Source organism: Mytilus californianus, unplaced genomic scaffold (genome assembly GCF_021869535.1).
Source record: "Mytilus californianus isolate M0D057914Y unplaced genomic scaffold, xbMytCali1.0.p SCAF_8, whole genome shotgun sequence".
NCBI lineage: Eukaryota > Metazoa > Mollusca > Bivalvia > Mytilida > Mytilidae > Mytilus > Mytilus californianus.
The window spans coordinates 112726835-112750330 of record NW_026262734.1 but is presented as its reverse complement, the minus strand read 5'-3'; the positions used below and the strand labels follow the sequence as shown (position 1 = coordinate 112750330).

At 34.0% G+C, this 23496-nt stretch overlaps 1 protein-coding gene across 10 annotated transcripts in view; it reads right to left on the bottom strand.

The window, feature by feature from the left end:
• Positions 1–1205: 1205 nt before the first annotated feature.
• The window catches only part of LOC127712406 (uncharacterized), a 113716-nt gene continuing 91425 nt past the window's right edge, over positions 1206–23496 (bottom strand). For 6 of the 10 annotated variants that reach the window (XM_052218814.1, XM_052218816.1, XM_052218817.1 and 3 more), the window contains 5 exons: positions 14240–14551; positions 13366–13401; positions 7011–7055; positions 3819–6181; positions 1206–3719 (listed from right to left, as the gene is read on the bottom strand). In XM_052218814.1, coding sequence (XP_052074774.1) covers positions 2949–3719; positions 3819–6181; positions 7011–7055; positions 13366–13401; positions 14240–14551 — 3527 coding nt within the window. In that variant the 3' untranslated portion in view covers positions 1206–2948. The remainder of the gene's footprint in view (positions 3720–3818; positions 6182–7010; positions 7056–13365; positions 13402–14239; positions 14552–23496) is intronic. The other 4 variants (XM_052218818.1, XM_052218819.1, XM_052218821.1 and 1 more) reach the window with 4 other exon arrangements.

Here is a 23496-nt window from a genome sequence, read left to right as displayed (position 1 = left end):
TCTGCTGTTGTATGTGTAATGGCCGTTTTCTCTGGTTTTATGTATAATGGCCATTTTCTCCTGTTGTATGTCTTATGGTAGTTCTCTCCTGTTGCATGTGTTATGGCCGTTTCCACTTGTTTTATGTGTAATGGTCGTTTTCATTAATTGTATACGTAATGGCCATATTCTCTTGTTTTGTGTGTCATGGCTGTTTTCTCGTGTTTTATGTCAAATGGCCGTTCTCTCCTATTGCATGTGTAATTGCCGTTTTCTCCTGTTATACGTGTAATGACCGTATTCTCTTTTTATTGTGTAATGGCCGTTTTCTCGTTTTGTATGTGTATTGGTCGTATTCTCTTGTTTTATGTGTAATGGCCGTTTTCTCTTGATGTATGTCTAATGGCCGTTCTCTCCTCTTGCATGTGTTATTGCCGTTTTTCTGTTATATGTGTATGGCCGTATTCTCTTTTTTATGTGTAATGGTCGTTTTCTGCTGTTGTATGTGTAATGGCCGTATTCTCTCGTTGTATGTGTAATGGCCGTTTTCTCCTGTTGTATGTCTAATGTTAGTTCTCTCATGTTGCATGTGTAATGGTCGTTTTCACCTGTTGTATACGTAATGACCGTATTCTCTTGTTTTGTGTGTCATGGCTGTTTTTTCCTGTTTTATGTCAAATTGCCAATCTCTCCTATTGCATGTGTAATTGCCATTTTCTCCTGTTGTATGTGTAATGACCGGATTTTCTTTTTATTGTGTAATGGCCGTTTTCTCGTTTTGTATGTGTATTGGTCGTATTCTCTTGTTGTTATATGTAATGGCTGTTTTCTCCTGTTGTATGTGTAATGGCCCTATTCTCTTGTTTTATATGTTATGGCCGTTTTCCTCTGTTATATGTGTAATTACATTTTTCTCCTGTTGTATGTAAAATAGCCGTTCTCCCCTGTTGCATGTGTAATGGCCGTTTTCTACTGTTTTATTTGTATTATGACCGTATTCTTGTTTTTTATGTGAAATGGCCGTTCTCTCCTGTTGCATGTTTAATTGACGTTTTCTCCTGTTGTATGTGTAATGACCGTATTCTCTTTGTATTGTTAATGGCTGTTTTTCTCCTTGTCTTATGTGATACCATGAACGATTATTTCTTATGAACGATTAACACCAAAGACGACAAATAATCACCCATTAGTTTTGAATTATATGACGAAAAAGGAAAATTCAGTCATACGTATATAAGTTTATTAGAAATGATAAGTTAATATGAAACACTACATGGTATAAAATATCTACAATATACATCTAAATTTTAATAAATACGAAATAAATTGGTTCATTGAGGCTGTAATTCCTTTCCAGTGTATGAAAGTCCCATCTTCTATTAAGAATATAAAAACATTGTCATATTCCACTGTTCTTTAAAGACTCCAAATACAATAATACATTAATTTATAATTGAGCACTTCTTAAAAGATAATATACACATAATGTCTATTTTTTGGTTTTATTTTGATAACTTCTCAGAATGTGTCAAAATCAATAAACATTTTAAGCTACTTGTATTGAATTCTCATTTAAATAAATATTCAGAAATATGACCAAATGTTATTAATCATTTTGGTAAACATATAAATCTAAAATACTATATACTTTATTTATAAGATTTCATTGCCTTTCCTTTCTTTTGAGATAAAAACATTGAAAAATTATAATACATAAACTTGATATAGAATAAATCAAATTATCAAATTATCAAATTATCAAACCTTTTTGTCTATATTTGATACAGATAACACTTAGCAAAAATATATATTAGGCTTATAGTATACATTAACATGATTTATTAGTCTAGATTTACATATTAAATTTTAATATTCTCATTTATTCATCATTGTTCATTGGAATTTTGGAATTTTGAAACTTACTATTTTATTAAAAGTAAAAGAACAAAATTATACGAACTTCAATGAAAATTCAAACCAGAAAGTTATTTATCAAATGGTATATGGTATAGTCATGGAGATATGATTTGATTTCAGCACTATTGAAACAAGTACTTATGGTCATGGAGATATTAATACAATGATTTTTCATACTTGACAAAAATAATGTTGACATTCATATACAAATATGAATATAATCAACTAAATGTTAAGATCTTAAGCCACAGCCAGTCCAAAGCCATAAGCATGTGTGTAAACATGCAGTAATAAAACAGATAATACATAATATTAACAGGCAAATATTCTTAATGGGTTACATATAAACATATCTATACAATATTGATAGTTATCTGATTTCATTAATATATATATTCCAATAATTTTTAATACCTCTAGGTTTTCTTGAATAAAAAGACAATTTGAAATTGGCGTTTGACAATGTTTGAGTTTAACATTTTGACAATTTACAAATGATATTATAGAACTATTTTTTCAAGAGATTATAACGAGGACATTCACATTTACAATGTTTTTCATCTTCAACATGTTCAACTTTATCAAACATAACCTTTGTTATTTATCTATATAATTGTTTTTTGCATATCCATCCGTCTCTGTTTTTAGAGGGTGTGCACCTCTCTTGCATACTGCTGGTCTATCTTTAATTGCTTTCAATTCCAAATAATTTGTTGTATTTTTTTAATCATGTTAATTGAAAAACAAGCCAAGAGTTAGTTACCTTATCTGATTTAACAGTATTTTCACTAAAATCTTTCCAAAAGTTCTTTAAAACAAGATATGTATATATGTATAAACAGTGATTTGTTAATATAGACAGCAACCTAACAATACAATAGAGAGAAAAAAAAAACAAAAAACAAAACAGCTAAAGGTTAATAGAAGTATAGACTAGTGTCGATACTTCAAACTATAAACTAATTTCAGCTTTATGAGGTTTTAAATAAATGAATAACGATGTATGAAAATGTCCAAATTCTAAAAAAAAAAAAAAACATCCTTCACCATGTTCACTGATCATTTTGACATAAATGTTGATCTATTCCTTTTCCTTTTAACAATTGTTCTATTTCTATATGTCCTTGCTCCTGTGCTACATTAAGAGAATTTTTACCTTTATTGTTACATTTATTGACATCAGCTGAATGTTGTAACAGTTCTGTAACAACATCAACATGTCCTTTCTGACTTGCCCAATAAAGTGAAGAACATCCATCATCATCACAGAGATTAATATCAACATCATCACACTGAAGAAGTACATGTACAACCTCTATCTTGTTGTTGTAACAAGCCATCTGTAATGGTGGGTGGCCATCATTACTACATTTATTGACATCAGCTGAATGTTGTAACAGTTCTTTAACAACATTAACATGTCCATTATGACTTGCTATAGACAGAGGTGATACACCATTATTCTTACATTTATTGACATCAGCTGAATGTTGTAACAGTACTTTAACAACATTAACATGTCCATTCTGACTTGCTATATACAGAGGTGATACATCATCATTGTCACATTTATTGACATCAGCTGAATGTTGTAACAGTACTTTAACAACATTAACATGTCCATTATAACTTGCTATATACAGAGGTGATGCACCATTATTGTCACATTTATTGACATCAGCTGAATGTTGTAACAGTTCTTTAACAACATCAACATGTCCATTCTCACTTGCTATATACAGAGGTGATACATCATCATTGTCACATTTATTGACATCAGCTGAATGTTGTAACAGTACTTTAACAACATTAACATGTCCTTTCTCACTTGCTATAGACAGAGGTGATACACCATTATTGTTACATCTATTGACATCAGCTGAATGTTGTAACAGTTCTATAACAACATTAACATGTCCTACCTGACTTGCTATAGACAGAGGTGATACACCATCATTGTCACATTTATTGACATCAGCTGAATGTTGTAACAGTACTTTAACAACATTAACATGTCCTTTCTCACTTGCTATAGACAGAGGTGATACACCATTATTGTTACATTTATTGACATCAGCTGAATGTTGTAACAGTTCTATAACAACATTAACATGTCCTACCTGACTTGCTATAGACAGAGGTGATACACCATTATTGTCACATTTATTGACATCAGCTGAATGTTGTAACAGTACTTTAACAACATTAACATGTCCATTATAACTTGCTATATACAGAGGTGATACACCATTATTGTTACATTTATTGACATCAGCTGAATGTTGTAACAGTACTTTAACAACATCAACATGTCCTTCCTGACTTGCTATATACAGAGGTGATACACCATTATTCTTACATTTATTGACATCAGCTGAATGTTGTAACAGTACTTTAACAACATCAACATGTCCATTCTGACTTGCTACATACAGAGGTGATACATCATCATTGTCACATTTATTGACATCAGCTGAATGTTGTAACAGTACTTTAACAACATTAACATGTCCTTTCTCACTTGCTATATACAGAGGTGATACACCATTATTGTTACATTTATTGACATCAGCTGAATGTTGTAACAGTACTTTAACAACATCAACATGTCCATTCTCACTTGCTACATACAGAGGTGATACACCATCATTGTTACATTTATTGACATCAGCTGAATGTTGTAACAGTACTTTAACAACATTAACATGTCCATTATAACTTGCTGTATACAGAGGTGATACACCATTATTGTTACATTTATTGACATCAGCTGAATGTTGTAATAGTACTTTAACAACATCAACATGTCCTTCCTGACTAGCTATATACAGAGATGATACACCATTATTCTTACATTTATTGACATCAGCTGAATGTTGTAACAGTACTTTAACAACATCAACATGTCCTTCCTGACTTGTCCATAATAAAGGAAACCAACCATCCTCTCTACAATAATTAATGTTAGTATTCCTACTTATCAACCATTTAACCAGGTCAACTGTACCCAAATAACAACTTCCTGAAAATGCTATATCTTTATTGTGAATATCTTTAGTAGAAACAAGTTCTTGTTGTTTTGATAGATCAAGTTGGTTTAAACGTGTTATGAAGATTTCTGTAAATGTAGTAGACTTCATGTTTCTGTTTTGACACACACTGTTTACATAACCGTTCTCCCAGTCTTTCAGTAACCTTTCTATATATCTATTTATATATTTATCAGGTATTCTTATTACAAACTCTATTTCTATGCCCATGTTATCTGTTATCTTCCATAGAAATCTCTCCTCAATGAAATCAGTATTAGCATGATCAATGAAAATCTGTAACATCTTCTCCCCAAAGTACTTGGCAAGGAAATCAAACAACTTATCATGGATTATTTTGTATTTGTTATCCTCCTTGACCACATAGGTACCTTCAAGTGTTTCCAGGGATTTCTTTAAACGTTTGATGGATGTTCCTTTATTCAGTTCACATTCTTCTAGTAAATCTTCTAGGACTGCTCCTATCTTCTTATCTTTTAGTGACAAGTTTTCTTCTGTTAATGTGTTGTTAAACATCACACAAAGGACTAAGCTACAATACTGCATCTTACCAGCATCACTTTCTCCATACATTTGTACAACTTGATCTTTAAAAACATCAAAAGGATTGCTAAAAAAAGATCTAATGCTTACATTCTTCTGGAGGTTCTGTTTATGATATAAACTACATAAAAGGGGGAAAAAGACATATTTGTCTGACCATTCCTTTACTTCATCAGTATTTTCCTTAAAGTACACTTCAGCTAAAGCATTTTTTTCAGCAGCACTAAGTTTGAATTCTTGTGAACTTAAATCGATGTTACACATTTTGAAAAAAGAGAGATTGCTAAATACTTCATCTTTGTAAACCTCCAATCTACATGTAGATATGATTTTACAACATTTGTCTTCGAGCAGAGATATTATGTGATCAAGTCTTTGTTTCCAGTCAGTGTAAATTTGTTGATTAAGAGTATATCTGCCACAGACGTCATCAAAGACAAACAAAGTTTTCCTCCCATGTTTAAACCATTTTCCAATATCTTCAGGTTTACTACATGGAATTACAGTATAGCCCTGTTTCTTCATTATGAGGGCAATGTGTTTAGACAGAAAACTTTTTCCAGTGCCAGAATTTCCCACCAGGGTAACTGAACTTTGTGTCAAAACGTTTTGCATTACATGTTTCTCTGCTTCAGTGCTAACAAACTGTTGATCATCCTTTTTCCACTGTTCCAAGCGTTTTTCGAACTGCTCTGTAAAAAAATGAAATTCAATAAATTAACTATCGATTTTAAGTTCAAATTTCAAGGTGTAATTCCACAAAAATAAAGTATGTGACATCCAGTTTCATCATGTTCATGTATCTTGGGTGTTTTGAAGCACCATATTTTGTTTTATTCAGTGTTCTAATAAAATATTTTTAAAACTTAAGATGATGTTTTTTTCTTCTATGCAAGGAAATGTGGTTTGCAATTAATTTAAAGTTAAATGGTAAAATCGCTTTACTTAAATTAAGGTACATACTGTCAAATGCCAACTAAACAAAGACTTAATAGGGGAATATCAGTGGTGGCATTACCCCTTAAGGAAAATACTCTGACAAGTATGTTATTATTTATTATCATTGTTGGGACATTTTTCATGTTTTGTAGTAACGTCTATATGTTCACACTACATGTACTATGTTTGTTTATAGTTTATAAATAAGTGCCTAGTTTATTATTCCAAAGCACTTATTTTCTGCCTGCCTTCAAGTCTGTGTCACACTGTGACATGCAAATAATTTGAATTCTACCCTTTGGTCAAAATACAAGCAGTATAAAAGGAGTAGATAAATACAAACTAGAAAACTTACACCGCTTCCACACTTTTTTGTGAATCATTTTCCATTTTTTTATTTCATGTTTAACATACAAGCAAAGCTTAAATTTGAGTGCATGATAACATGAAAAGTATAAAGCGATTGTATCCTCAATATAAGCCCTTATCAATCAAAACATTTGAATTTTCCAGTTATATGTACTGAAGATGCCTTCTTATAGGATTAAGTAATGTTCCAATGTCCTACATCAATAAACTTACCTAGTATATGTTTAGGAATGACTTCATCGTGATTCATCCTAATATCTAAAAAAAATAAAAACAACAAATTATGGACATGACTCTCAGATTTGAACTTATTGTCTTTTGTGTTTTGTATCGATCTGGTGAGTTAATAGAAATAAGAAGATAAGCCCTTTTTTACTGATTTTTATAGTTTGTTCTTTTGTTGTACTGTTACATCACTGTCCCGAGTTAGGGGAGGGTTTGACACCGGTATACATATTTAACCTTGCCACATTATGTATGTTCATGTCCGAAGTTAGGGGAGGGTTTGACACTGGTACACATGTTAAACCTTACCACATTATGTAAGTTCATGTCTCAAGTTAGGGGAGGGTTTGACACCGGTAAACATGTTTAACCTTGCCACATTATGCATGTTCATGCCCCAAGTTAGGGGAGGGTTTGACACCGGTACACGTTTAACCTTGCCACATTCTGTATGTTTATGTCCCAAGTTAGGGGAGGGTTTGACACTGGTACACATGTTTAACCTTGCCACATTATGTATGTTCATGTCCGAAGTTAGGGTAGGATTTGACACTGGTACACATGTTAAACCTTGCCACATTATGTATGTTCATGCCCCAAGTTAGGGGAGGGTTTGACACTGGTACACATGTTTAACCTTGCCACATTATGTATGTTCATGTCCCAAGTTAGGGGAGGGTTTGACACCGGTACACACGTTTAACCTTGCCACATTATGTATATTCATGCCCCAAGTTAGGGGAGGGTTTGACACCTGTACACACGTTTAACCTTCCCACATTATGTATGTTCATGCCCCAAGTTAGGGGAGGGTTTGACACCGGTACACACGTTTAACCTTGCCACATTATGTATGTTCATGTCCCAAGTTAGGGGAGGGTTTGACACCGGTACACATGTTTAACCTTGCCACATGATGTATGTTCATGTCCCAAGTTAGGGGAGGGTTTGACACTGGTACACACATTTAACCTTGCCACAATATGTATGTTCATGTCCCAAGTTAGGGGAGGGTTTGACACAAGTGCACATGTTTAACCTTGCCACATTATGTATGTTCATGTCCCAAGTTAGGGGAGGGTTTGACACAAGTGCACATGTTTAACCTTGCCACATTATGTATGTTCATGTCCCAAGTCAGGGGAGGGTTTGACACAAGTGCACATGTTTAACCTTGCCACATTATGTATGTTCATGTCCCAAGTCAGGGGAGGGTTTGACACCGGTACACATGTTTAATCTTGCCACATTATGTATGTTCATGCACCAAGTTAGGGGAGGGTTTGACACCGGTAAACATGTTTAACCTTGCCACATTATGTATGTTCATGTCCCAAGTTAGGGGAGGGTTTATCACCAGTACACATGTTTAACCTTGCCACATTATGTATGTCAGCCCCGAGTTAGGAAAGGGTTTGACACTGGTACACATGTTTAACCTTGCCACATTATGTATGTTCATGCCCCAAGTTAGGGGGGGTTTGACATTGGTACACATGTTTAACCATGCCCCATTATGTATGTTCATGCCCCAAGTTAGGAGAGGTTTGATACCAGTACACATGTTTAACCTCGCCACGTTATGTATGTTAGCCCCAAATAAGGGGAGGGTTTGACACCGGTACACAAGTTTAACCTTGCCACATTATGTATGTTCATGTCCCAAGTTAGGGGAGGGTTTGACACCAGTACACAAGTTTAACCTTCCCACATTATGTATGTTCATGTCCCAAGTTAGGGGAGGGTTTGACACCAGTACACACGTTTAACCTTGCCACATTATGTATGTTCATGCCCCAAGTTAGGGGAGGGTTTGACATTGGCACACATGTTTAACCTTGTCAAATTATGTATGTTCATGCCCCAAGTTAGGGCAGGGTTTGACACCAGTACACATGTTTAACCTCACACATTATGTATGTTCATGCCCCAAGTTAGGGGAGGGTTTGACATTGGCACACATGTTTAACCTTGTCAAATTATGTATGTTCATGCCCCAAGTTAGGGGAGAGTTTAACACCGGTACACGTTTAACCTTCCCACATATTGTATTTTTATGTCCCAAGTTAGGGGAGGGTTTCACACTGGTACATGTTTAACCTCGCCACATTATGTATGTTCATGTCCCAAGTTAGGGGAGGGTTTGACACCGGTACACACGTTTAACCTTGCCACATTCTGTATGTTAATGTCCCAAGTTAGGGAGGGTTTGACACTGATAGACATGTTTAACCTTGCCACATGATGTATGTTCATGTCCCAAGTTAGGGGAGGGTTTGACACCGGTACACACATTTAACCTTTCCACATTATGTATGTTCATGCCCCAAGTTAGGGGAAGGTTTGACACCGGTACACACATTTAACCTTTCCACATTATGTATGTTCATGCCCCAAGTTAGGGGAAGGTTTGACACCGGTACACATGTTTAACCTTGCCACATTATGTATGTTCATGCCCCAAGTTAGGGGAAGGTTTGACACCGGTACAAACATTTAACCTTTCCACATTATGGATGTTCATGTCCCAAGTTAGGGGAGGGTTTGACACCGGTACACATATTTAACCTTGCCACACTATGTATGATCATGCCCCAAGTTAGGGGAAGGTTTGACACTGATACACATGTTAAACCTTACCACATTATGTATGTTCATGTCCGAAGTTAGGGGAGGGTTTGACACTGGTACACATGTTAAACCTTGCCACATTATGTATGTTCATGTCCCAAGTTAGGGGAGGGTTTGACATTGGTACATTTGTTAAACCTTGCCCATTAAGTATGTTCATGCCCCAAGTTAGGGGAAAGTTTGACACCGGTACACATGTTTAACCTTGCCACATTATGTATGTTCATGCTCTAAGTTAGGGGAGGGTTTGGCACTTGTACACAAGTTTAACCTTGCCACATTATGTATGTTCATGTCCCAAGTTAGGGGAGGGTTTGACACCGGCACACACATTTAACCTTGCCACATTATGTATGTTCATGTCCCAAGTTAGGGGAGGGTTTGACACCGGTACACATGTTAAACCTTGCCACATTATGTATGTTCATGCCCCAAGTTAGGGGAGGGTTTGACACCGGTACACACGTTTAACCTTGCCACATTATGTATGTTCATGCCCCAAGTTAGGGGATTGTTTGACACCTGTACACGTGTTTAACCATGCCAAATTATGTATGTTCATGCCCCAAGTTAGGGGATTGTTTGACACTCATACACATGTTTAACCTTGCCAAATTATGTATGTTCATGCCCCAAGTTAGGGGATTGTTTGACACTGATACACATGTTTAACCTTGCCAAATTATGTATGTTCATGTCCCAAGTTAAGGGATTGTTTGACACCTGTACACATGTTTAACCTTGCCAAATTATGTATGTTCATGCCCCAAGTTAGGGGAGGGTTTTGACACAGGTAGACATGTTTAACCTTGCCACATTATGTATGTACATGCCCCAAGTTAGGGGAGGGTTTGACACAGGTACACATGTTTAACCTTGTTACATTATGTATGTTCATGCCCCAAGTCAGGGGAGGGTTTGACACCAGTACACATGTTTAACCTTGCCACATATATGTATGTTCATGTCCCAAGTTAGGGGAGGATTTGACACTGGTTCACATGCACATGTGTAACCTTGCCACATATATGTATGTTCATGTCCCAAGTTAGGGGAGGATTTGACACTGGTTCACATGCACATGTGTAACCTTGCCACATATATGTATGTTCATGTCCCAAGTTAGGGAAGGGCTTGACACTGGTACACATGTTTAACCTTGCCACATAATGTATGTTCATGCCTCAAGTTAGGGGAGGGTTTGACACCGGTACACATGTTTAACCTTGCCACATTATGTATGTTCATGTCCCAAGTTAGGGGAGGGTTTGACACAAGTACACATGTTTAACCTTGCCACATTATGTATGTTCATGTCCCAAGTTAGGGGAGGGTTTGACACCGGTACGCATGTTTAACCTTGCCACATTATGTATGTTTATGCCCCAAGTTAGGGGAGGGTTTGACACCGGTACACATGTTTCACCTTGCCACATTATGTATGTTCATGCCCCAAGTCAGGGGAGGGTTTGACACCGGTACACATGTTTAACCTTGCCACATTATGTATGTTTATGCCCCAAGTTAGGGGAGGGTTTGACACCGGTTCACATGTTTAACCTTGCCACATTATGTATGTTCATGCCCCAAGTTAGGGGAGGGTTTGACATTGGTACACATGTTTAACCTTGCCACATTATGTATGTTCATGTCCCAAGTTAGGGGAGGGTTTGACACTGGTACACGTTTAACCTTGCCACATTATGCATATATGTATGTTTATGCCCCAAGTCAGGAGCCTGTAATTCAGGGATTGTCATTTTTTGCTGTGTATCATATTTCATACATAAATCATGCTGTTAGTTGTCTTGTTAGAATTGTTTCACATTTGTCATTTCAGTGCCTTTAATAGCTTACTTTGATGTATGGATTTTGCTCATTGTTGAAGGCTGTATGGTGACATATATTTGCTAACTTTTACGTCATTTGGTCTCTGGCAGGTAGTTTTCTCATTGACAATCTTACCACATATTCTTTTTTTCCTATTAACAATTATGTTAAGTTTTTCCTTGCACCAAAAATACACGGCCTAATACTAAAAAGAGTGCACTGAAATGTTGCACCTGCTAAATCGACCATTACTGAATAATTTGTTGATAGTCCCAAGTAATGTCTAAGATAACTGCAAATGTCAAGAAATGTTATGGCAATATACATAGTCCCCTACTGGTTAAAAATTCATTGTACTGGAACAAAATGCTAACTTCATCTATAAGTTGTCATCGTGTAAACTATATAACAAATATGAATTCAATATCTTCAGGCATGACCAAAAAGAAAATAAACTGTTAACACAGAGATACGTCTCGCCTATTTGTAATTTTGATAATGCAAATGTTGAAATTAACATAGCAGTACTTTATCATTTAAGTTATGCAAATATTCAAAGTCAATGAACCATGACTGAAGGTACATGGCTAAACAATCTCCATAGAAATGAGATGTGCCAATACTAATACAACTGCATACCAAATACCACTGACTTATCATAAGTCCTTCCCTTTAAACAAACCTAAACACAAACATTAACTTGTCAACTATGTAAAAGTTTCAAAGTCCATGAACCATGATGAGAAGGTGGGGCTTTATAATCTTTGGAAACAAGACTTGCAAATGCCAATAAATTTGCATACCAAATATAATTGACTTAACAGTAGCAGTTCATCTTAAACTGATCTAATCACAAACTAATACATGTAAACTAAGCAAAAGTTTAAAAGTCAATAGACCATGCATGAGGGGGCGGGGCAAAATATTCTCATTGGAAATGAAATGTGCGAATGCTTATACAACTGTATACCAATTAACATTGGTCTACCACTAATGGTTCGCTTTGAACTAACCTAATTACAAACTAATACATGTAAACTATTCAGTGGTTGTTATTTGTGTTACATATTTGTTTTTCGTTCATTTTTTTGTACTTAAATTAGGCTGTTAGTTTTCTGTTTGAATTGTTTTACATTTGTCATTTCTGGGCCTTCTATAGCTGACTATGCAGTATGGGCTTTGCTTATTGTTGAAGGCCGTACGGTGACCTATAGTTGTAAATCTCTGTGTCATTTGGTCTCTTGTGAAGAGTTGTCTCATAGGCAATCATACCACATCTTCTTTTTTATAAGTAAAAGTTTCAAAGTCAATAGACCATGATTGAGGGGGCAGGGCCAAATAATCTCCATGGCAATGAGATATGCCAATGCTTATACAACTGCATACCAAATATCATTGACCTTCCACTATTGGTTTCCCTTAAACTGACCTAATCACAAACTAATACATATAAACTAAGCAAAAGTTTCAAATTCAATAGACCATGACTAAGGGGACAGGGCCAAATTATTGCTATGGCAATGAGATGCGCCAATGATAATACAACTGCATACCAAATATCATTGACCTAACACTATATATATATAGCTAGTGGTTTACCATGAACTAGACATGCTAGACCAAATCGCAAACTAAAACATTGTTGACGTCGCCGCCGTGTGGAAAACTGATTTGACGGACGGATGGACGGACGGACAGACGGACAGACAGATGGATGGAGTGCAAACCTAAAGTCCCCTTCCACTTTGTCAGTAGGGGACTAAAAATAGCTGTAGATAATCACATTAAGGGTAAAACTGCTATAAGACAATTAACATCAATTTGAAACAATATACATCTTTCAGTCTTGCATGAAGTTCAGTGAACTATATTATATGGTTACCTTTTTTCTCATGTCTGTCTTTGAGTTTCTCCATTCCTGAAACAAGACAAACTGCCTAGATGTTTCATAGTCTAAATATTTCTATAACTGAAACCCAACATTGTACAAAATAATTTGTCGTAAAGGAAAAAAAAAAACAATATTTATATCTCAAGTCATTTTTTTATCAATAATTTTACAAAATTGAAGATTTTACAAATTGAACACAACTGACGAAAGTGATAAAAGAATTAATAAATTATTATTAGCAGTTAAGGCAGATGGGGATTCTAAATATTGGCCAATAGATTTTTTATAATCTTCTGTAAGACTTCTTTGTCAATGAACTTTCAAAACTTAGTATAAAAACTGGAAGTTAGGGACCATATTTTCTCGTTAAAATACATTGAAATTTACGAAATCACAGTTATTTTATAAGTGTAATATTGGGCCAACTTAATTCTTTTTATTGAGGAAACATTAAACAATAATTTGTTTTTAAATTCAATGAGGTGATTGTTTCCAACATTTGATCATTCCTTTTACACTTAAACATATATTGATGAAAACGTGTCTTTTTATCCTTGAATTGTATATTTTTTTTAGCATATTATGTGATTAATATAATGGGAAGGGCACTGACTGCCTGAGAGCGGACCCACTTCAGTCATGCTTCAGTGATTCCCTAAATAATCAACAAAATTTTTCCCACATAAGGGGGAGGGGGTCCCCCCCAACCCCCCCTAAATCCGCCTCTGAATAGATACACTCAATATGCTCTTATGTATAAAAAAATGGGCAGATTTTTGTAATTATAATGTAAAATTTATGATATATATTGGAATCATCTAAGTAAATCGGGTACAATATTAATTTCAGAATCTGCTATAATTACCTATTTGACACAATTGTATGTCTTGATCTGACAATTCTGTCTTCTCCATTTCTGAAGCAACATCATGGTATTTTCCGTGTATTACAGCTTCAAGAAGGTGTTTGTATGCATCTCCACCTTTGCGAATCAATTTGTTGTATAAAAGTCTATTACTTTCCTGTTGAGTGAGTGAAGAATGACAAATTTCCTCTTTTTCTTCAGTACTTAAAACATCAGACTGATATAGGTGGTCAGCTATGTCTGTTCTGGAGTCAACACCATGAACAAACATTGTGTAATTCTTTTGTAGTTTAACTTTGTGTTTATTTAAAACTGAAATATAAGAAAGGTATGAATGAAATATTCTCTTCCTCTTTCACACACAAAATTTAATTTTTTTTTCAACTGTGATTGGCTGTTTTGTTAAAGTTACTACATTACATATCAATTGCAAGAGAATTTTTTTTTTTTTTAAATATTGGTTTTATTCCAATACACAGAATAAACAACTGTACCAAGAGGGCATAATACATCATAAATAGAATTATATATATCAAATTAGACAATGAATGAATAAAACAGTATTTTTTAGATTAAAAAGGTGGAAGATAGCAAGGGATATTCAATTCTCATAAGTCTGAGAGTCTGACAAATGCCATAGCGAACTAGAGGCTCTTAAGAGTCTATGTCACTCAACTGGAGCTATGCAAAACATGATCAAGAGTGCACATGCTGAAATGTCTCGCCTTCTTTACTAATCATTGATATTATGTTGATACTCCTAAATATAAAGCTTTATTACAACTGTCACATAAACTTAACATTAACCAAGAAAACTAAACATTGACCAATGAACCATGAAAATGAGGTCAAGGTCAGATGAACTATGCCAGGCAGGCATGTACAGCTAACAATTCTTCCATACAACAAATATAGTTGACCTATTGCTTATAGTTTAAGAAAAACAGACCAAAACACAAAAACTTAACACTGAGCAATGAACTGTGAAAATGAGGTCAAGGTCAAATAAAACCTGCGCGACTGACATATAGATCATAAAATATTTCCATACACCAAATATAGTTGATCTATTGCATATAGTATTAGAAAAAAAGACCAAAACTCAAAATCTTAACTATAACCACTGAACAATGAAAATGAGGTCAAGGTCAAATGACACCTGCCAGCTAGACATGTACACCTTACAATCCTTCCATACACCGAATATACTTAACCTATTGCTTATAGTATCTGAGATATGGACTTGACCACCAAAACTTAACCTTGTTCACTGATCCATGAAATGAGGTGGAGGTCAAGTGAAAACTGTCTGACGGGCATGGGGACCTTGTAAGGTATGCACATACCAAATATAGTTATCCTACTACTCATAATAAGAGAGAATTTAACATTACAAAAAATGTTAACTTTTTTTTCAAGTAGTCACTGAACCATGAAAATGAGGTCAAGGACATTGGACATGTGACTGACGGAAACTTCGTAACATGAGGCATCCATATACAAAGAATGAAGCATCCAGGTCTTCCACCTTCTAAAATATAAAGCTTTTAAGAAGTTAGCTAACGCTGCCGCCGCCATTGCTGCCGCCAGATCACTATCCCTATGTCGAGCTTTCTGCGACAAAAGTCGCAGGCTCGACAAAAATGACCTTTCTCCAACATTGTAGACTACAATATAATGCACGACTAAAATCTCTTTCTTGTTGACCTTGTATTGCTGATATTTTTTTTTCTTTTTAGTTTCTCCCTATATACTATCGATTCCAAAATTGAAATAAATGTCAACAACTTAAAAGTTAGTAAACAATTGTCTTTTATAAGGGGTCAGCCAATGGTTTCTGTCATATTGGCATTCTTATATATATCAATCATTTTTTGAGGATAACAGTTTCTATTTATTTCTTAAAGTTTTCAAGATACGAGGCAAATACTCTGAAATTCTAAATAAATTTGTCTTTAAAGGGCAGAAACTCCTATAAGCAATTATCTAATAGCTACGGTCATGTATGAATTTTTGTTGACCTTGAATAGCTGATCATTGTTGCTGTTCACAGTATCTACTTTTTTGTTGTTTCCAAATTCTACTTATATATAAAAGTTTTCAAGATAAAAGGCAAAAATTTACAAATAAGTCAAAAATCACATTTGAAGGGCAATAACTCCTGTAAGGAGTCACCTGATGGTTTAAATTCCATTTTTTTTTTGTAGATCTTATATATCTAATTATTTTTGCTGTTTGCAATTTCTACCTATCTATTATAGTCCTGATAATTTTCCAAATAGTAGGCAGAAATTTGAAAATAAGATTAATAAAAGAACAGAGTTCCAATGTGCCCCGCTTGGCACATATTTTATATTTTCCAAGGGGCATAACTCTTTTAAAAAAGTCGATCTTCAACCATTATAGTACTTGTCTGAAATTTTGCTGATATTGTAAGTTTTATAAAAATCTGGTGAGAGCACTAGCGAGGCCATTTTCCATAAATTTAATATTTACAAGGGGCATAACTCTTTTAAAATCAAAGCACCAAAGGCGCTATAGGCAGTTAATTAAAAAAATCAAAGGTAAACTTGGCAGAAGTTAAGATGAATATAGCGGAAGAATGGATGAAAATATTTTTCTCTAATTCTTCGTCAATTTATCCCTTTCTGCACCCATTGTATACAAAAAATTTAATCAACGTGTGGTTCGTTTGATCTCAGTTCTTCATTGGTTAAAATCCGATTATGACGTCGAATTTACTTGCTTTCCTCTGAATTTCCTATTGTGACGGCATGAAAAAAGGCGACCATGCCTGATGACGTCACATAGAAAGAACACATCTTTTTACAGATCATTCGAAAAGACGGAATAAGTTTGCCTGCATATTGTTTGAAAATCATTAGAGAAACAGATTCCACCACCAAATCTCGTGAAATACGATATTTATCCACTCTCGACAGTTAAATTTTAAATATTTAAAACGCTCGGCGAGCCTCGCGTTTTAAATTTGAAAATTTAACTGTCATGACTGTCTCGAGTGGATAAATATCATATCACACTCGATGCAGTGGTAGAATCTATATATCTCAGCTATTTCTCAAGTATCAAATAATGTTTGTACCGTAATGTTTCTGCTATCCAATCCTACCACTTTCAAAAGTTATTTCCAATTTATTTTTTAAAGATTCAATGTCTGAGATTATGCACATACACTGTCCCATGTTAGGGGAGAGTTTTGTTCCAGCTAACATGTTTAACCCGCCACATTCTGTATGTACCTGTCCATAGTGAGGACCCAGTAATTTGGTGATTGTTGATTGTTGCTGTATATCATATTTATTTTTCATAATTGTTGTGTACATAAATCAGGCTGCTTTAGTTTTATTGTTTTACATTTGTCATTTCGTGGTCGTTTATATCTTACTATGCAGTATAGGTTTTGCTAATTGTTGCAGGCTGCATGGAGGAATATTCTTTTCAGAATAATAATTTCAATTATGGTGTCCAACAGTGGTGTATGGTTTAATTCCACTATGTACTAGAGTTTGAATATGCCATATTAGCGCTTTTAGTTGGATCAGCTGGTGCCACTATGCACAATTATCAAATCATACCTGAAACTATCTGAAATGGTGTAATTTTCTTGTATACTAGTATTACAAGAAATGCTGATGTTGTTATAATGGCCTAGCAATGATGCAACATATATTTTTGAAGGCTGTACGGTTGCCTGTAATTGCTTACATCCACTTCATTTGAATTTTGGTGGATAGTTGTCTCATTGGCAATCATACCACATCTCCTTATTTTTATAATAATTACACATGTCTAATCTATAATAAGCTATTAACACAACGTAATGTTTTGCCTATTTGTTATTTTGATAATGCAAATGTTACACTTAAAATAGTAATACTTTAACATGTAAGTGATATTCAAAGTCAATGAACCATGACTGAAAGTACAAGGCTAAACAATCTCTATGGAAATGAAAGGTGCCAATGCTTGTTCAACTGCAAACCAAATACCATTGACTTTTCATAAGTCGTTCCCTTTAAACAAACCTTAACACAAATTCAATTTCTAAGTCAATGAACCATAATGAGGGGGTGGGGTTATATAATATCCATGGAAATGAAACTTTTGAATACCAATACGTTCGCATACCAAATAGCTTTGACTTAAGATTACTGGTAATTATAAACTGACATAATCATAATAATCACAAACTCATTCATGTAAACTAAGTAAAAGTTTCAAAGTCAATAGATCATGCATATGACTGAGGGTTGAGGACCAAAAATCCTCTATGGAAATGAGACGTACTAATGCTTCTACACCTACATGCCAATTATCATTGACCTTCCACTATTGGTTTCCCTAATACTAACCTAATCGAAAACTAATAAATGAAATTTCAAAGTAACATAAGTTTCCAAGTAAAAAGAGCATGATTGAGGGGGCGGGGCCAAATAATCTCAATGGAAATTAGAAATGAAAAAGTTTATACGAGTCGACTGCACACCAAATATCATTGACCTACCACTAGTGGTTCCCCCTAAACTGACCTAATCACAAACATATACATGTAAACTATGCAAAGTTTCAAAGTCAATAGACCATGACTAAGGGGGTGGGGCCAAATATTCTCTATGGTAATGAGATGTGCCTATGCTAACACAACTACTTACAAAATGTCATTGACCTACCAGAAACCAGACCTTATCACAAAATCACAAACTAATACATTATTGATTCCGCCAAAACAGCATGCCTATATATATATATATGTCTCACTTTTTGACTTTGTCAAGGCAAGACAAAAATTGCAACAAATTTAATACAAATATTTTTTCCATCTTTTTTTAATATTCTTCATTTCTTAGATACATTGTATATCAATGCTGCGTTCACACATAATTCGAATTCGATTCACATTATTAACTGATTTGAATTAGTTTAATACGCATTCGAAACGTTTAATGTCCAAAAGTAAATTCTACTTGGAATTGCAATACACGTCAAAATCGCTTTACTGTGAATGCAGGGGTTAAAATTAACATTTGGTACTGGACAGTCCAGGACCTTTGACACTCCAAACTGAAAGGTCCACAACCTAAATTCCAGGTCCTGCTTTTACTTGAAATAGTTCATAACTCAGTAAGATACTTTAATGTGCTTTTGGTGTTAAGTTAGCTTGTTTCATTGTCAGTGTCACTGTCGTTTAACTTGTTTAATAATAAATGTAATTGTCTTGTATATTAATTTATGAATTCAAATAATCTTTTTTTTTGTATTAGGAAGGCTGAGGGTATCACTGTGGGTGGGTGTGTTGTCTCAACAATTGATTATTTATTACTAATTATACCATTATATTAAACAGTTCAAATTCAAAACTGTTTAAGTGTATCATATCTAGTTGCACTATATATTATATTAGCTAGTTCCTCTGTGAAAATAAAGTAAGAAACTTCCAGATTTTTATAGGCCCTTCAAAATTGAGAAGAAATTACCTCATGGAATTGTAGTAATATGTTTAAACAATAAAAACATCTACATGTAATATCAATATTTATTAATGATAAGGAAAATACTGTCACATTTTATTGGTTTTTGACATGAAAATTTGTGAACTAAAAGTAATTTTGAGTTTCTGTATAAAATATTTCCTGCTTTTTCTTTCTTTTCAATATATCTTTGGTTTTCAATTCTAGAGTTTATATTTCATCATGATAGATGTATTTTGTCTCATGCCTGGAATTATTATATTTTTATTGTATTTGATCGGCAAACCCGGAATTACCCTTATCCGCCCCCGGAATTAGATCCGGTATTATAATTGTCTTCATTTCCAGTTTATGGCATCCATTGTTTTTCAATGTTGTTTTTGTCAGTCAGATACGATTTACTCAGATTTACACATAACATGTTGGCGATTTTCGGTATAAAGCTAGCGGTTGAACAAAATGATTATTATCAGAAATCACCAAATTTAACACGTCCTTGATTTACATTTTGTCGACGAAGTTAAAATTACCGCCAACTGAGACTTCAACTCCGTGTCATATTAGTCACAGCCGTTATACAATATTCCTGCGCTTTGTGCCATTTGGCAACTGGGCAAAGTCAAAATAAATGGTTCCTTGCATATAAAGCAATATTTATCAATCATGCTGATCATTTGATTGAATAAATTAATTTCAAATGATGTGGCTTGATGTGTAGAATATTCCTGCAAAACATCTTTGGAAAATCTCAAGTATTAAAAAAATGACGTTAAAAAAAGATGCCAAAATTGTCAGGAGTGCAACACTTTTTTGTGACATTTTGAAAAAATACCTTTTTATTAAGACACAGCAAATTGTTGTAAGGAGGAATGTGCCTTAAATTCTTATTTATATTACAACTATTATATCTTAGTGATGATTTCAGCTCAGAATGAAGCTTTTCCATTGAACCGTTTTGATACAGATGTGTTTTGAAAAAAAGTTGTCTCATGTCAGGAGTGCAACACAAAAATTAGTATTACTGAAGAATAGAATGATTTTTGCTTAAATGACTCACAACTTAACATAAACAAAAGTCAATCCTGTAAAACAAATATGTCCTTTCCAGAATAAATAGTTCATTTTCCTGATTATTGATATAAATAATGTGTGAGAGTCAAGTATATAAGGCCTCCCTGTAAGTGTCAGGAGTGCAACTTTGAAGTTTAAAGACTCACACTGAAAAAATACAAAAGCCATTATATGGTTCTGTTTTATTTTTCAAAAGATACTATACTAGATACAAGATTGCACCCAAAGAGTAGCCTGATAGACAAGGAATTTTTCTTTTAGAACCATTTTTTTGATGTCAGGAGTGCAACAGTTTTAAAATGACATTTTCTTGGACTTACATTTTAAGATAATCTCAGCTCCTAGTGACTTATTTGCATCTAAACATGTTTTCTAACTATTTAGGTTACATGTATGAGTTATAATAAATTCTTAAAGGTAAATTTCAAAGCAGGACTTTGATCCAAGAATTATTGTTTGTCACAAGCAAAAGTATTTGAATGTTAAATTTTCATTTTATTTTCAAATTATGGAAGCTAATTGTCTTAAACTTTGTCTTTTGATTAGGAAATAACCATATTTCAATTTAAAAGTTTTATAATGGTTTCATGTAATACTAATTGAATTATTATAATTGTTATAACAAACAATTAATTTTGTTGCACTCCTGACATGAATTATCCATAACAAGCCGTTTTGCACATTTTGAGTTCAACTTTAAGACCCAACCTTTGAATAAATGAAAGATGGGGAAGATGGTTGTGAAACTAAACTTTAGAATAAAATCAGACGGGCTAAGTGCATACAAACACACCATCATAGTCAACAACAACTTCAACTTTGAGGAGTAGAAAATTTAGTAAAACACTGAAATAAGATCCAAATCTGAAGGACAAACTAGACAAATATAAACAAAGAAAGAACAAAGAAACAAAACAAGGTAAAACTAAATTCAAAAGACTTAGACCAGAATTAAAACACATATGAGAAAATGAAAACAAAACAGAGAAAGTGGCAACAGAAGAGAAGAAGAAAATTGACACAAGCTAAAAAAAGTTGCAAACCAGCAGAAAATTGTCCAGTCAAGTAGCAAAAGTACAGATGCATATACAATACCTAGAGAAATCAGAAAGAGAAGTCAAAGAATAAGACATTATCTTCCTAACCATCCCAAATCTTGGGCTTAAACAATTGAGCACATCATATCCACAGCTACACCAAGGTGGTTGTCAGAGTAGATGAGAACTGATATCAGCTGTGTGCAAGAAATTGATGAGTCTTGAACATGTTGAAGTATAAACAAAGTTGAGGAACCCCTAAAAGATCTGAAAACTGTTGAAAAGAAAATGGCATTTTCAAGAAGTCCCTTAGTTCTTACTTTTTCAGGTAGCCTCTATTCTTTTTGAAAATGCAAGTTTCTTTTCAACAGTTTCCAGATCTATTAAGGGTCTCTCAATTTTGGTTCCACTTTGGCACCCATCAATTTCTAGCACCCTTCCATCAGTACTGATTAGTTCTTACAACTGCCTTGGTGTAGCTGTGGATATGATGTATTCAATTGTTTTAGGGCAAGGTTTGGGTTGGTCAGGAAGAATTTTCCCTATACTGTGTCTTCTCTTTCTGATTTCTCTAGATAGTGTATCTGCACCTGTACCTTTGCTTCTCGACTGGACATTTTTCTGTGGGTTTGCAACTTTTTTGGCTTGTGTCAATTTTCTTCTTCTTTACTGTTGCCAATCTCTTTGTTTTGTTTTTTTCATTTTCTCCATCTGTGTTTTTGTATTCAAGTTAAGTCTTTGTAATTAAGTTTTACATTGTTTTGTTTTCTTTGTTCTTTCTTTGCTTATATTTGTCTAGTGTGTCCTTTAGCTGGATCTTCTTTCAGATTTTTTCTCAATTTTCTGCTCATCAAAGTTATAGTCGATGTTGTCTTTGATGGTGTGTTTTGATCCTTTAGTCTGTCTGATTTTCTTCTCAAGTTAGTTCAGTTTGATCAACTATCTTTCCCATCTTTCATTCATTCAAAGGTCGGATCTGCAAGATGAACTCCAAATGTGTGAGACCTTAATGAAATTAAAATATTGAATCTGTGCAAAACTGCTTGTTATGGTAAATTCATGTCAGGAGTTCAACAAAATTAATTGTTTGTTATTACAGTTATAATAATTTAATTAGTATTACATGAAACCATTATAAAACTTTTAAATTGAAATATGGTTATTTCCTAAAAAAAACGACACAGTTTATGACAATTAGCTTCCTAAATTCTAAAATTATATAAAAAATCATCATTCAGATATAATTGCTTGTGACAAACAATAATTTTTGGATCGAAGTCCTGGTTTGAAATTCACCTCTAAGAATATATCATACATGTAGCCTAAATAGTAAGAACACATATTTGAATGGCAAATAAGTCATAAGGAGCTGAGATTATCTTAAAATGTAAGTCCAAGAAATTAACATTTTAAAACTGTTGTACTCCTGACATCAAAGAAATGGTTCTAAAAATTTCTAGTCTATCAGGCTTCTCTTTGGGTGCAATCTTGTATCTAGTATAGTATCTTTTGAAAAATAAAACAGAACAAAATATTGGCATTGTATTTATTAAGTGTGAGTTTTTTTTAACTTCAAAGTTGCACTCCTGACACTTATAGGGAGGCCTTATTTACTTGACTATCACACATTTATATCAATAAGCAGGTTAATAAAGTATTT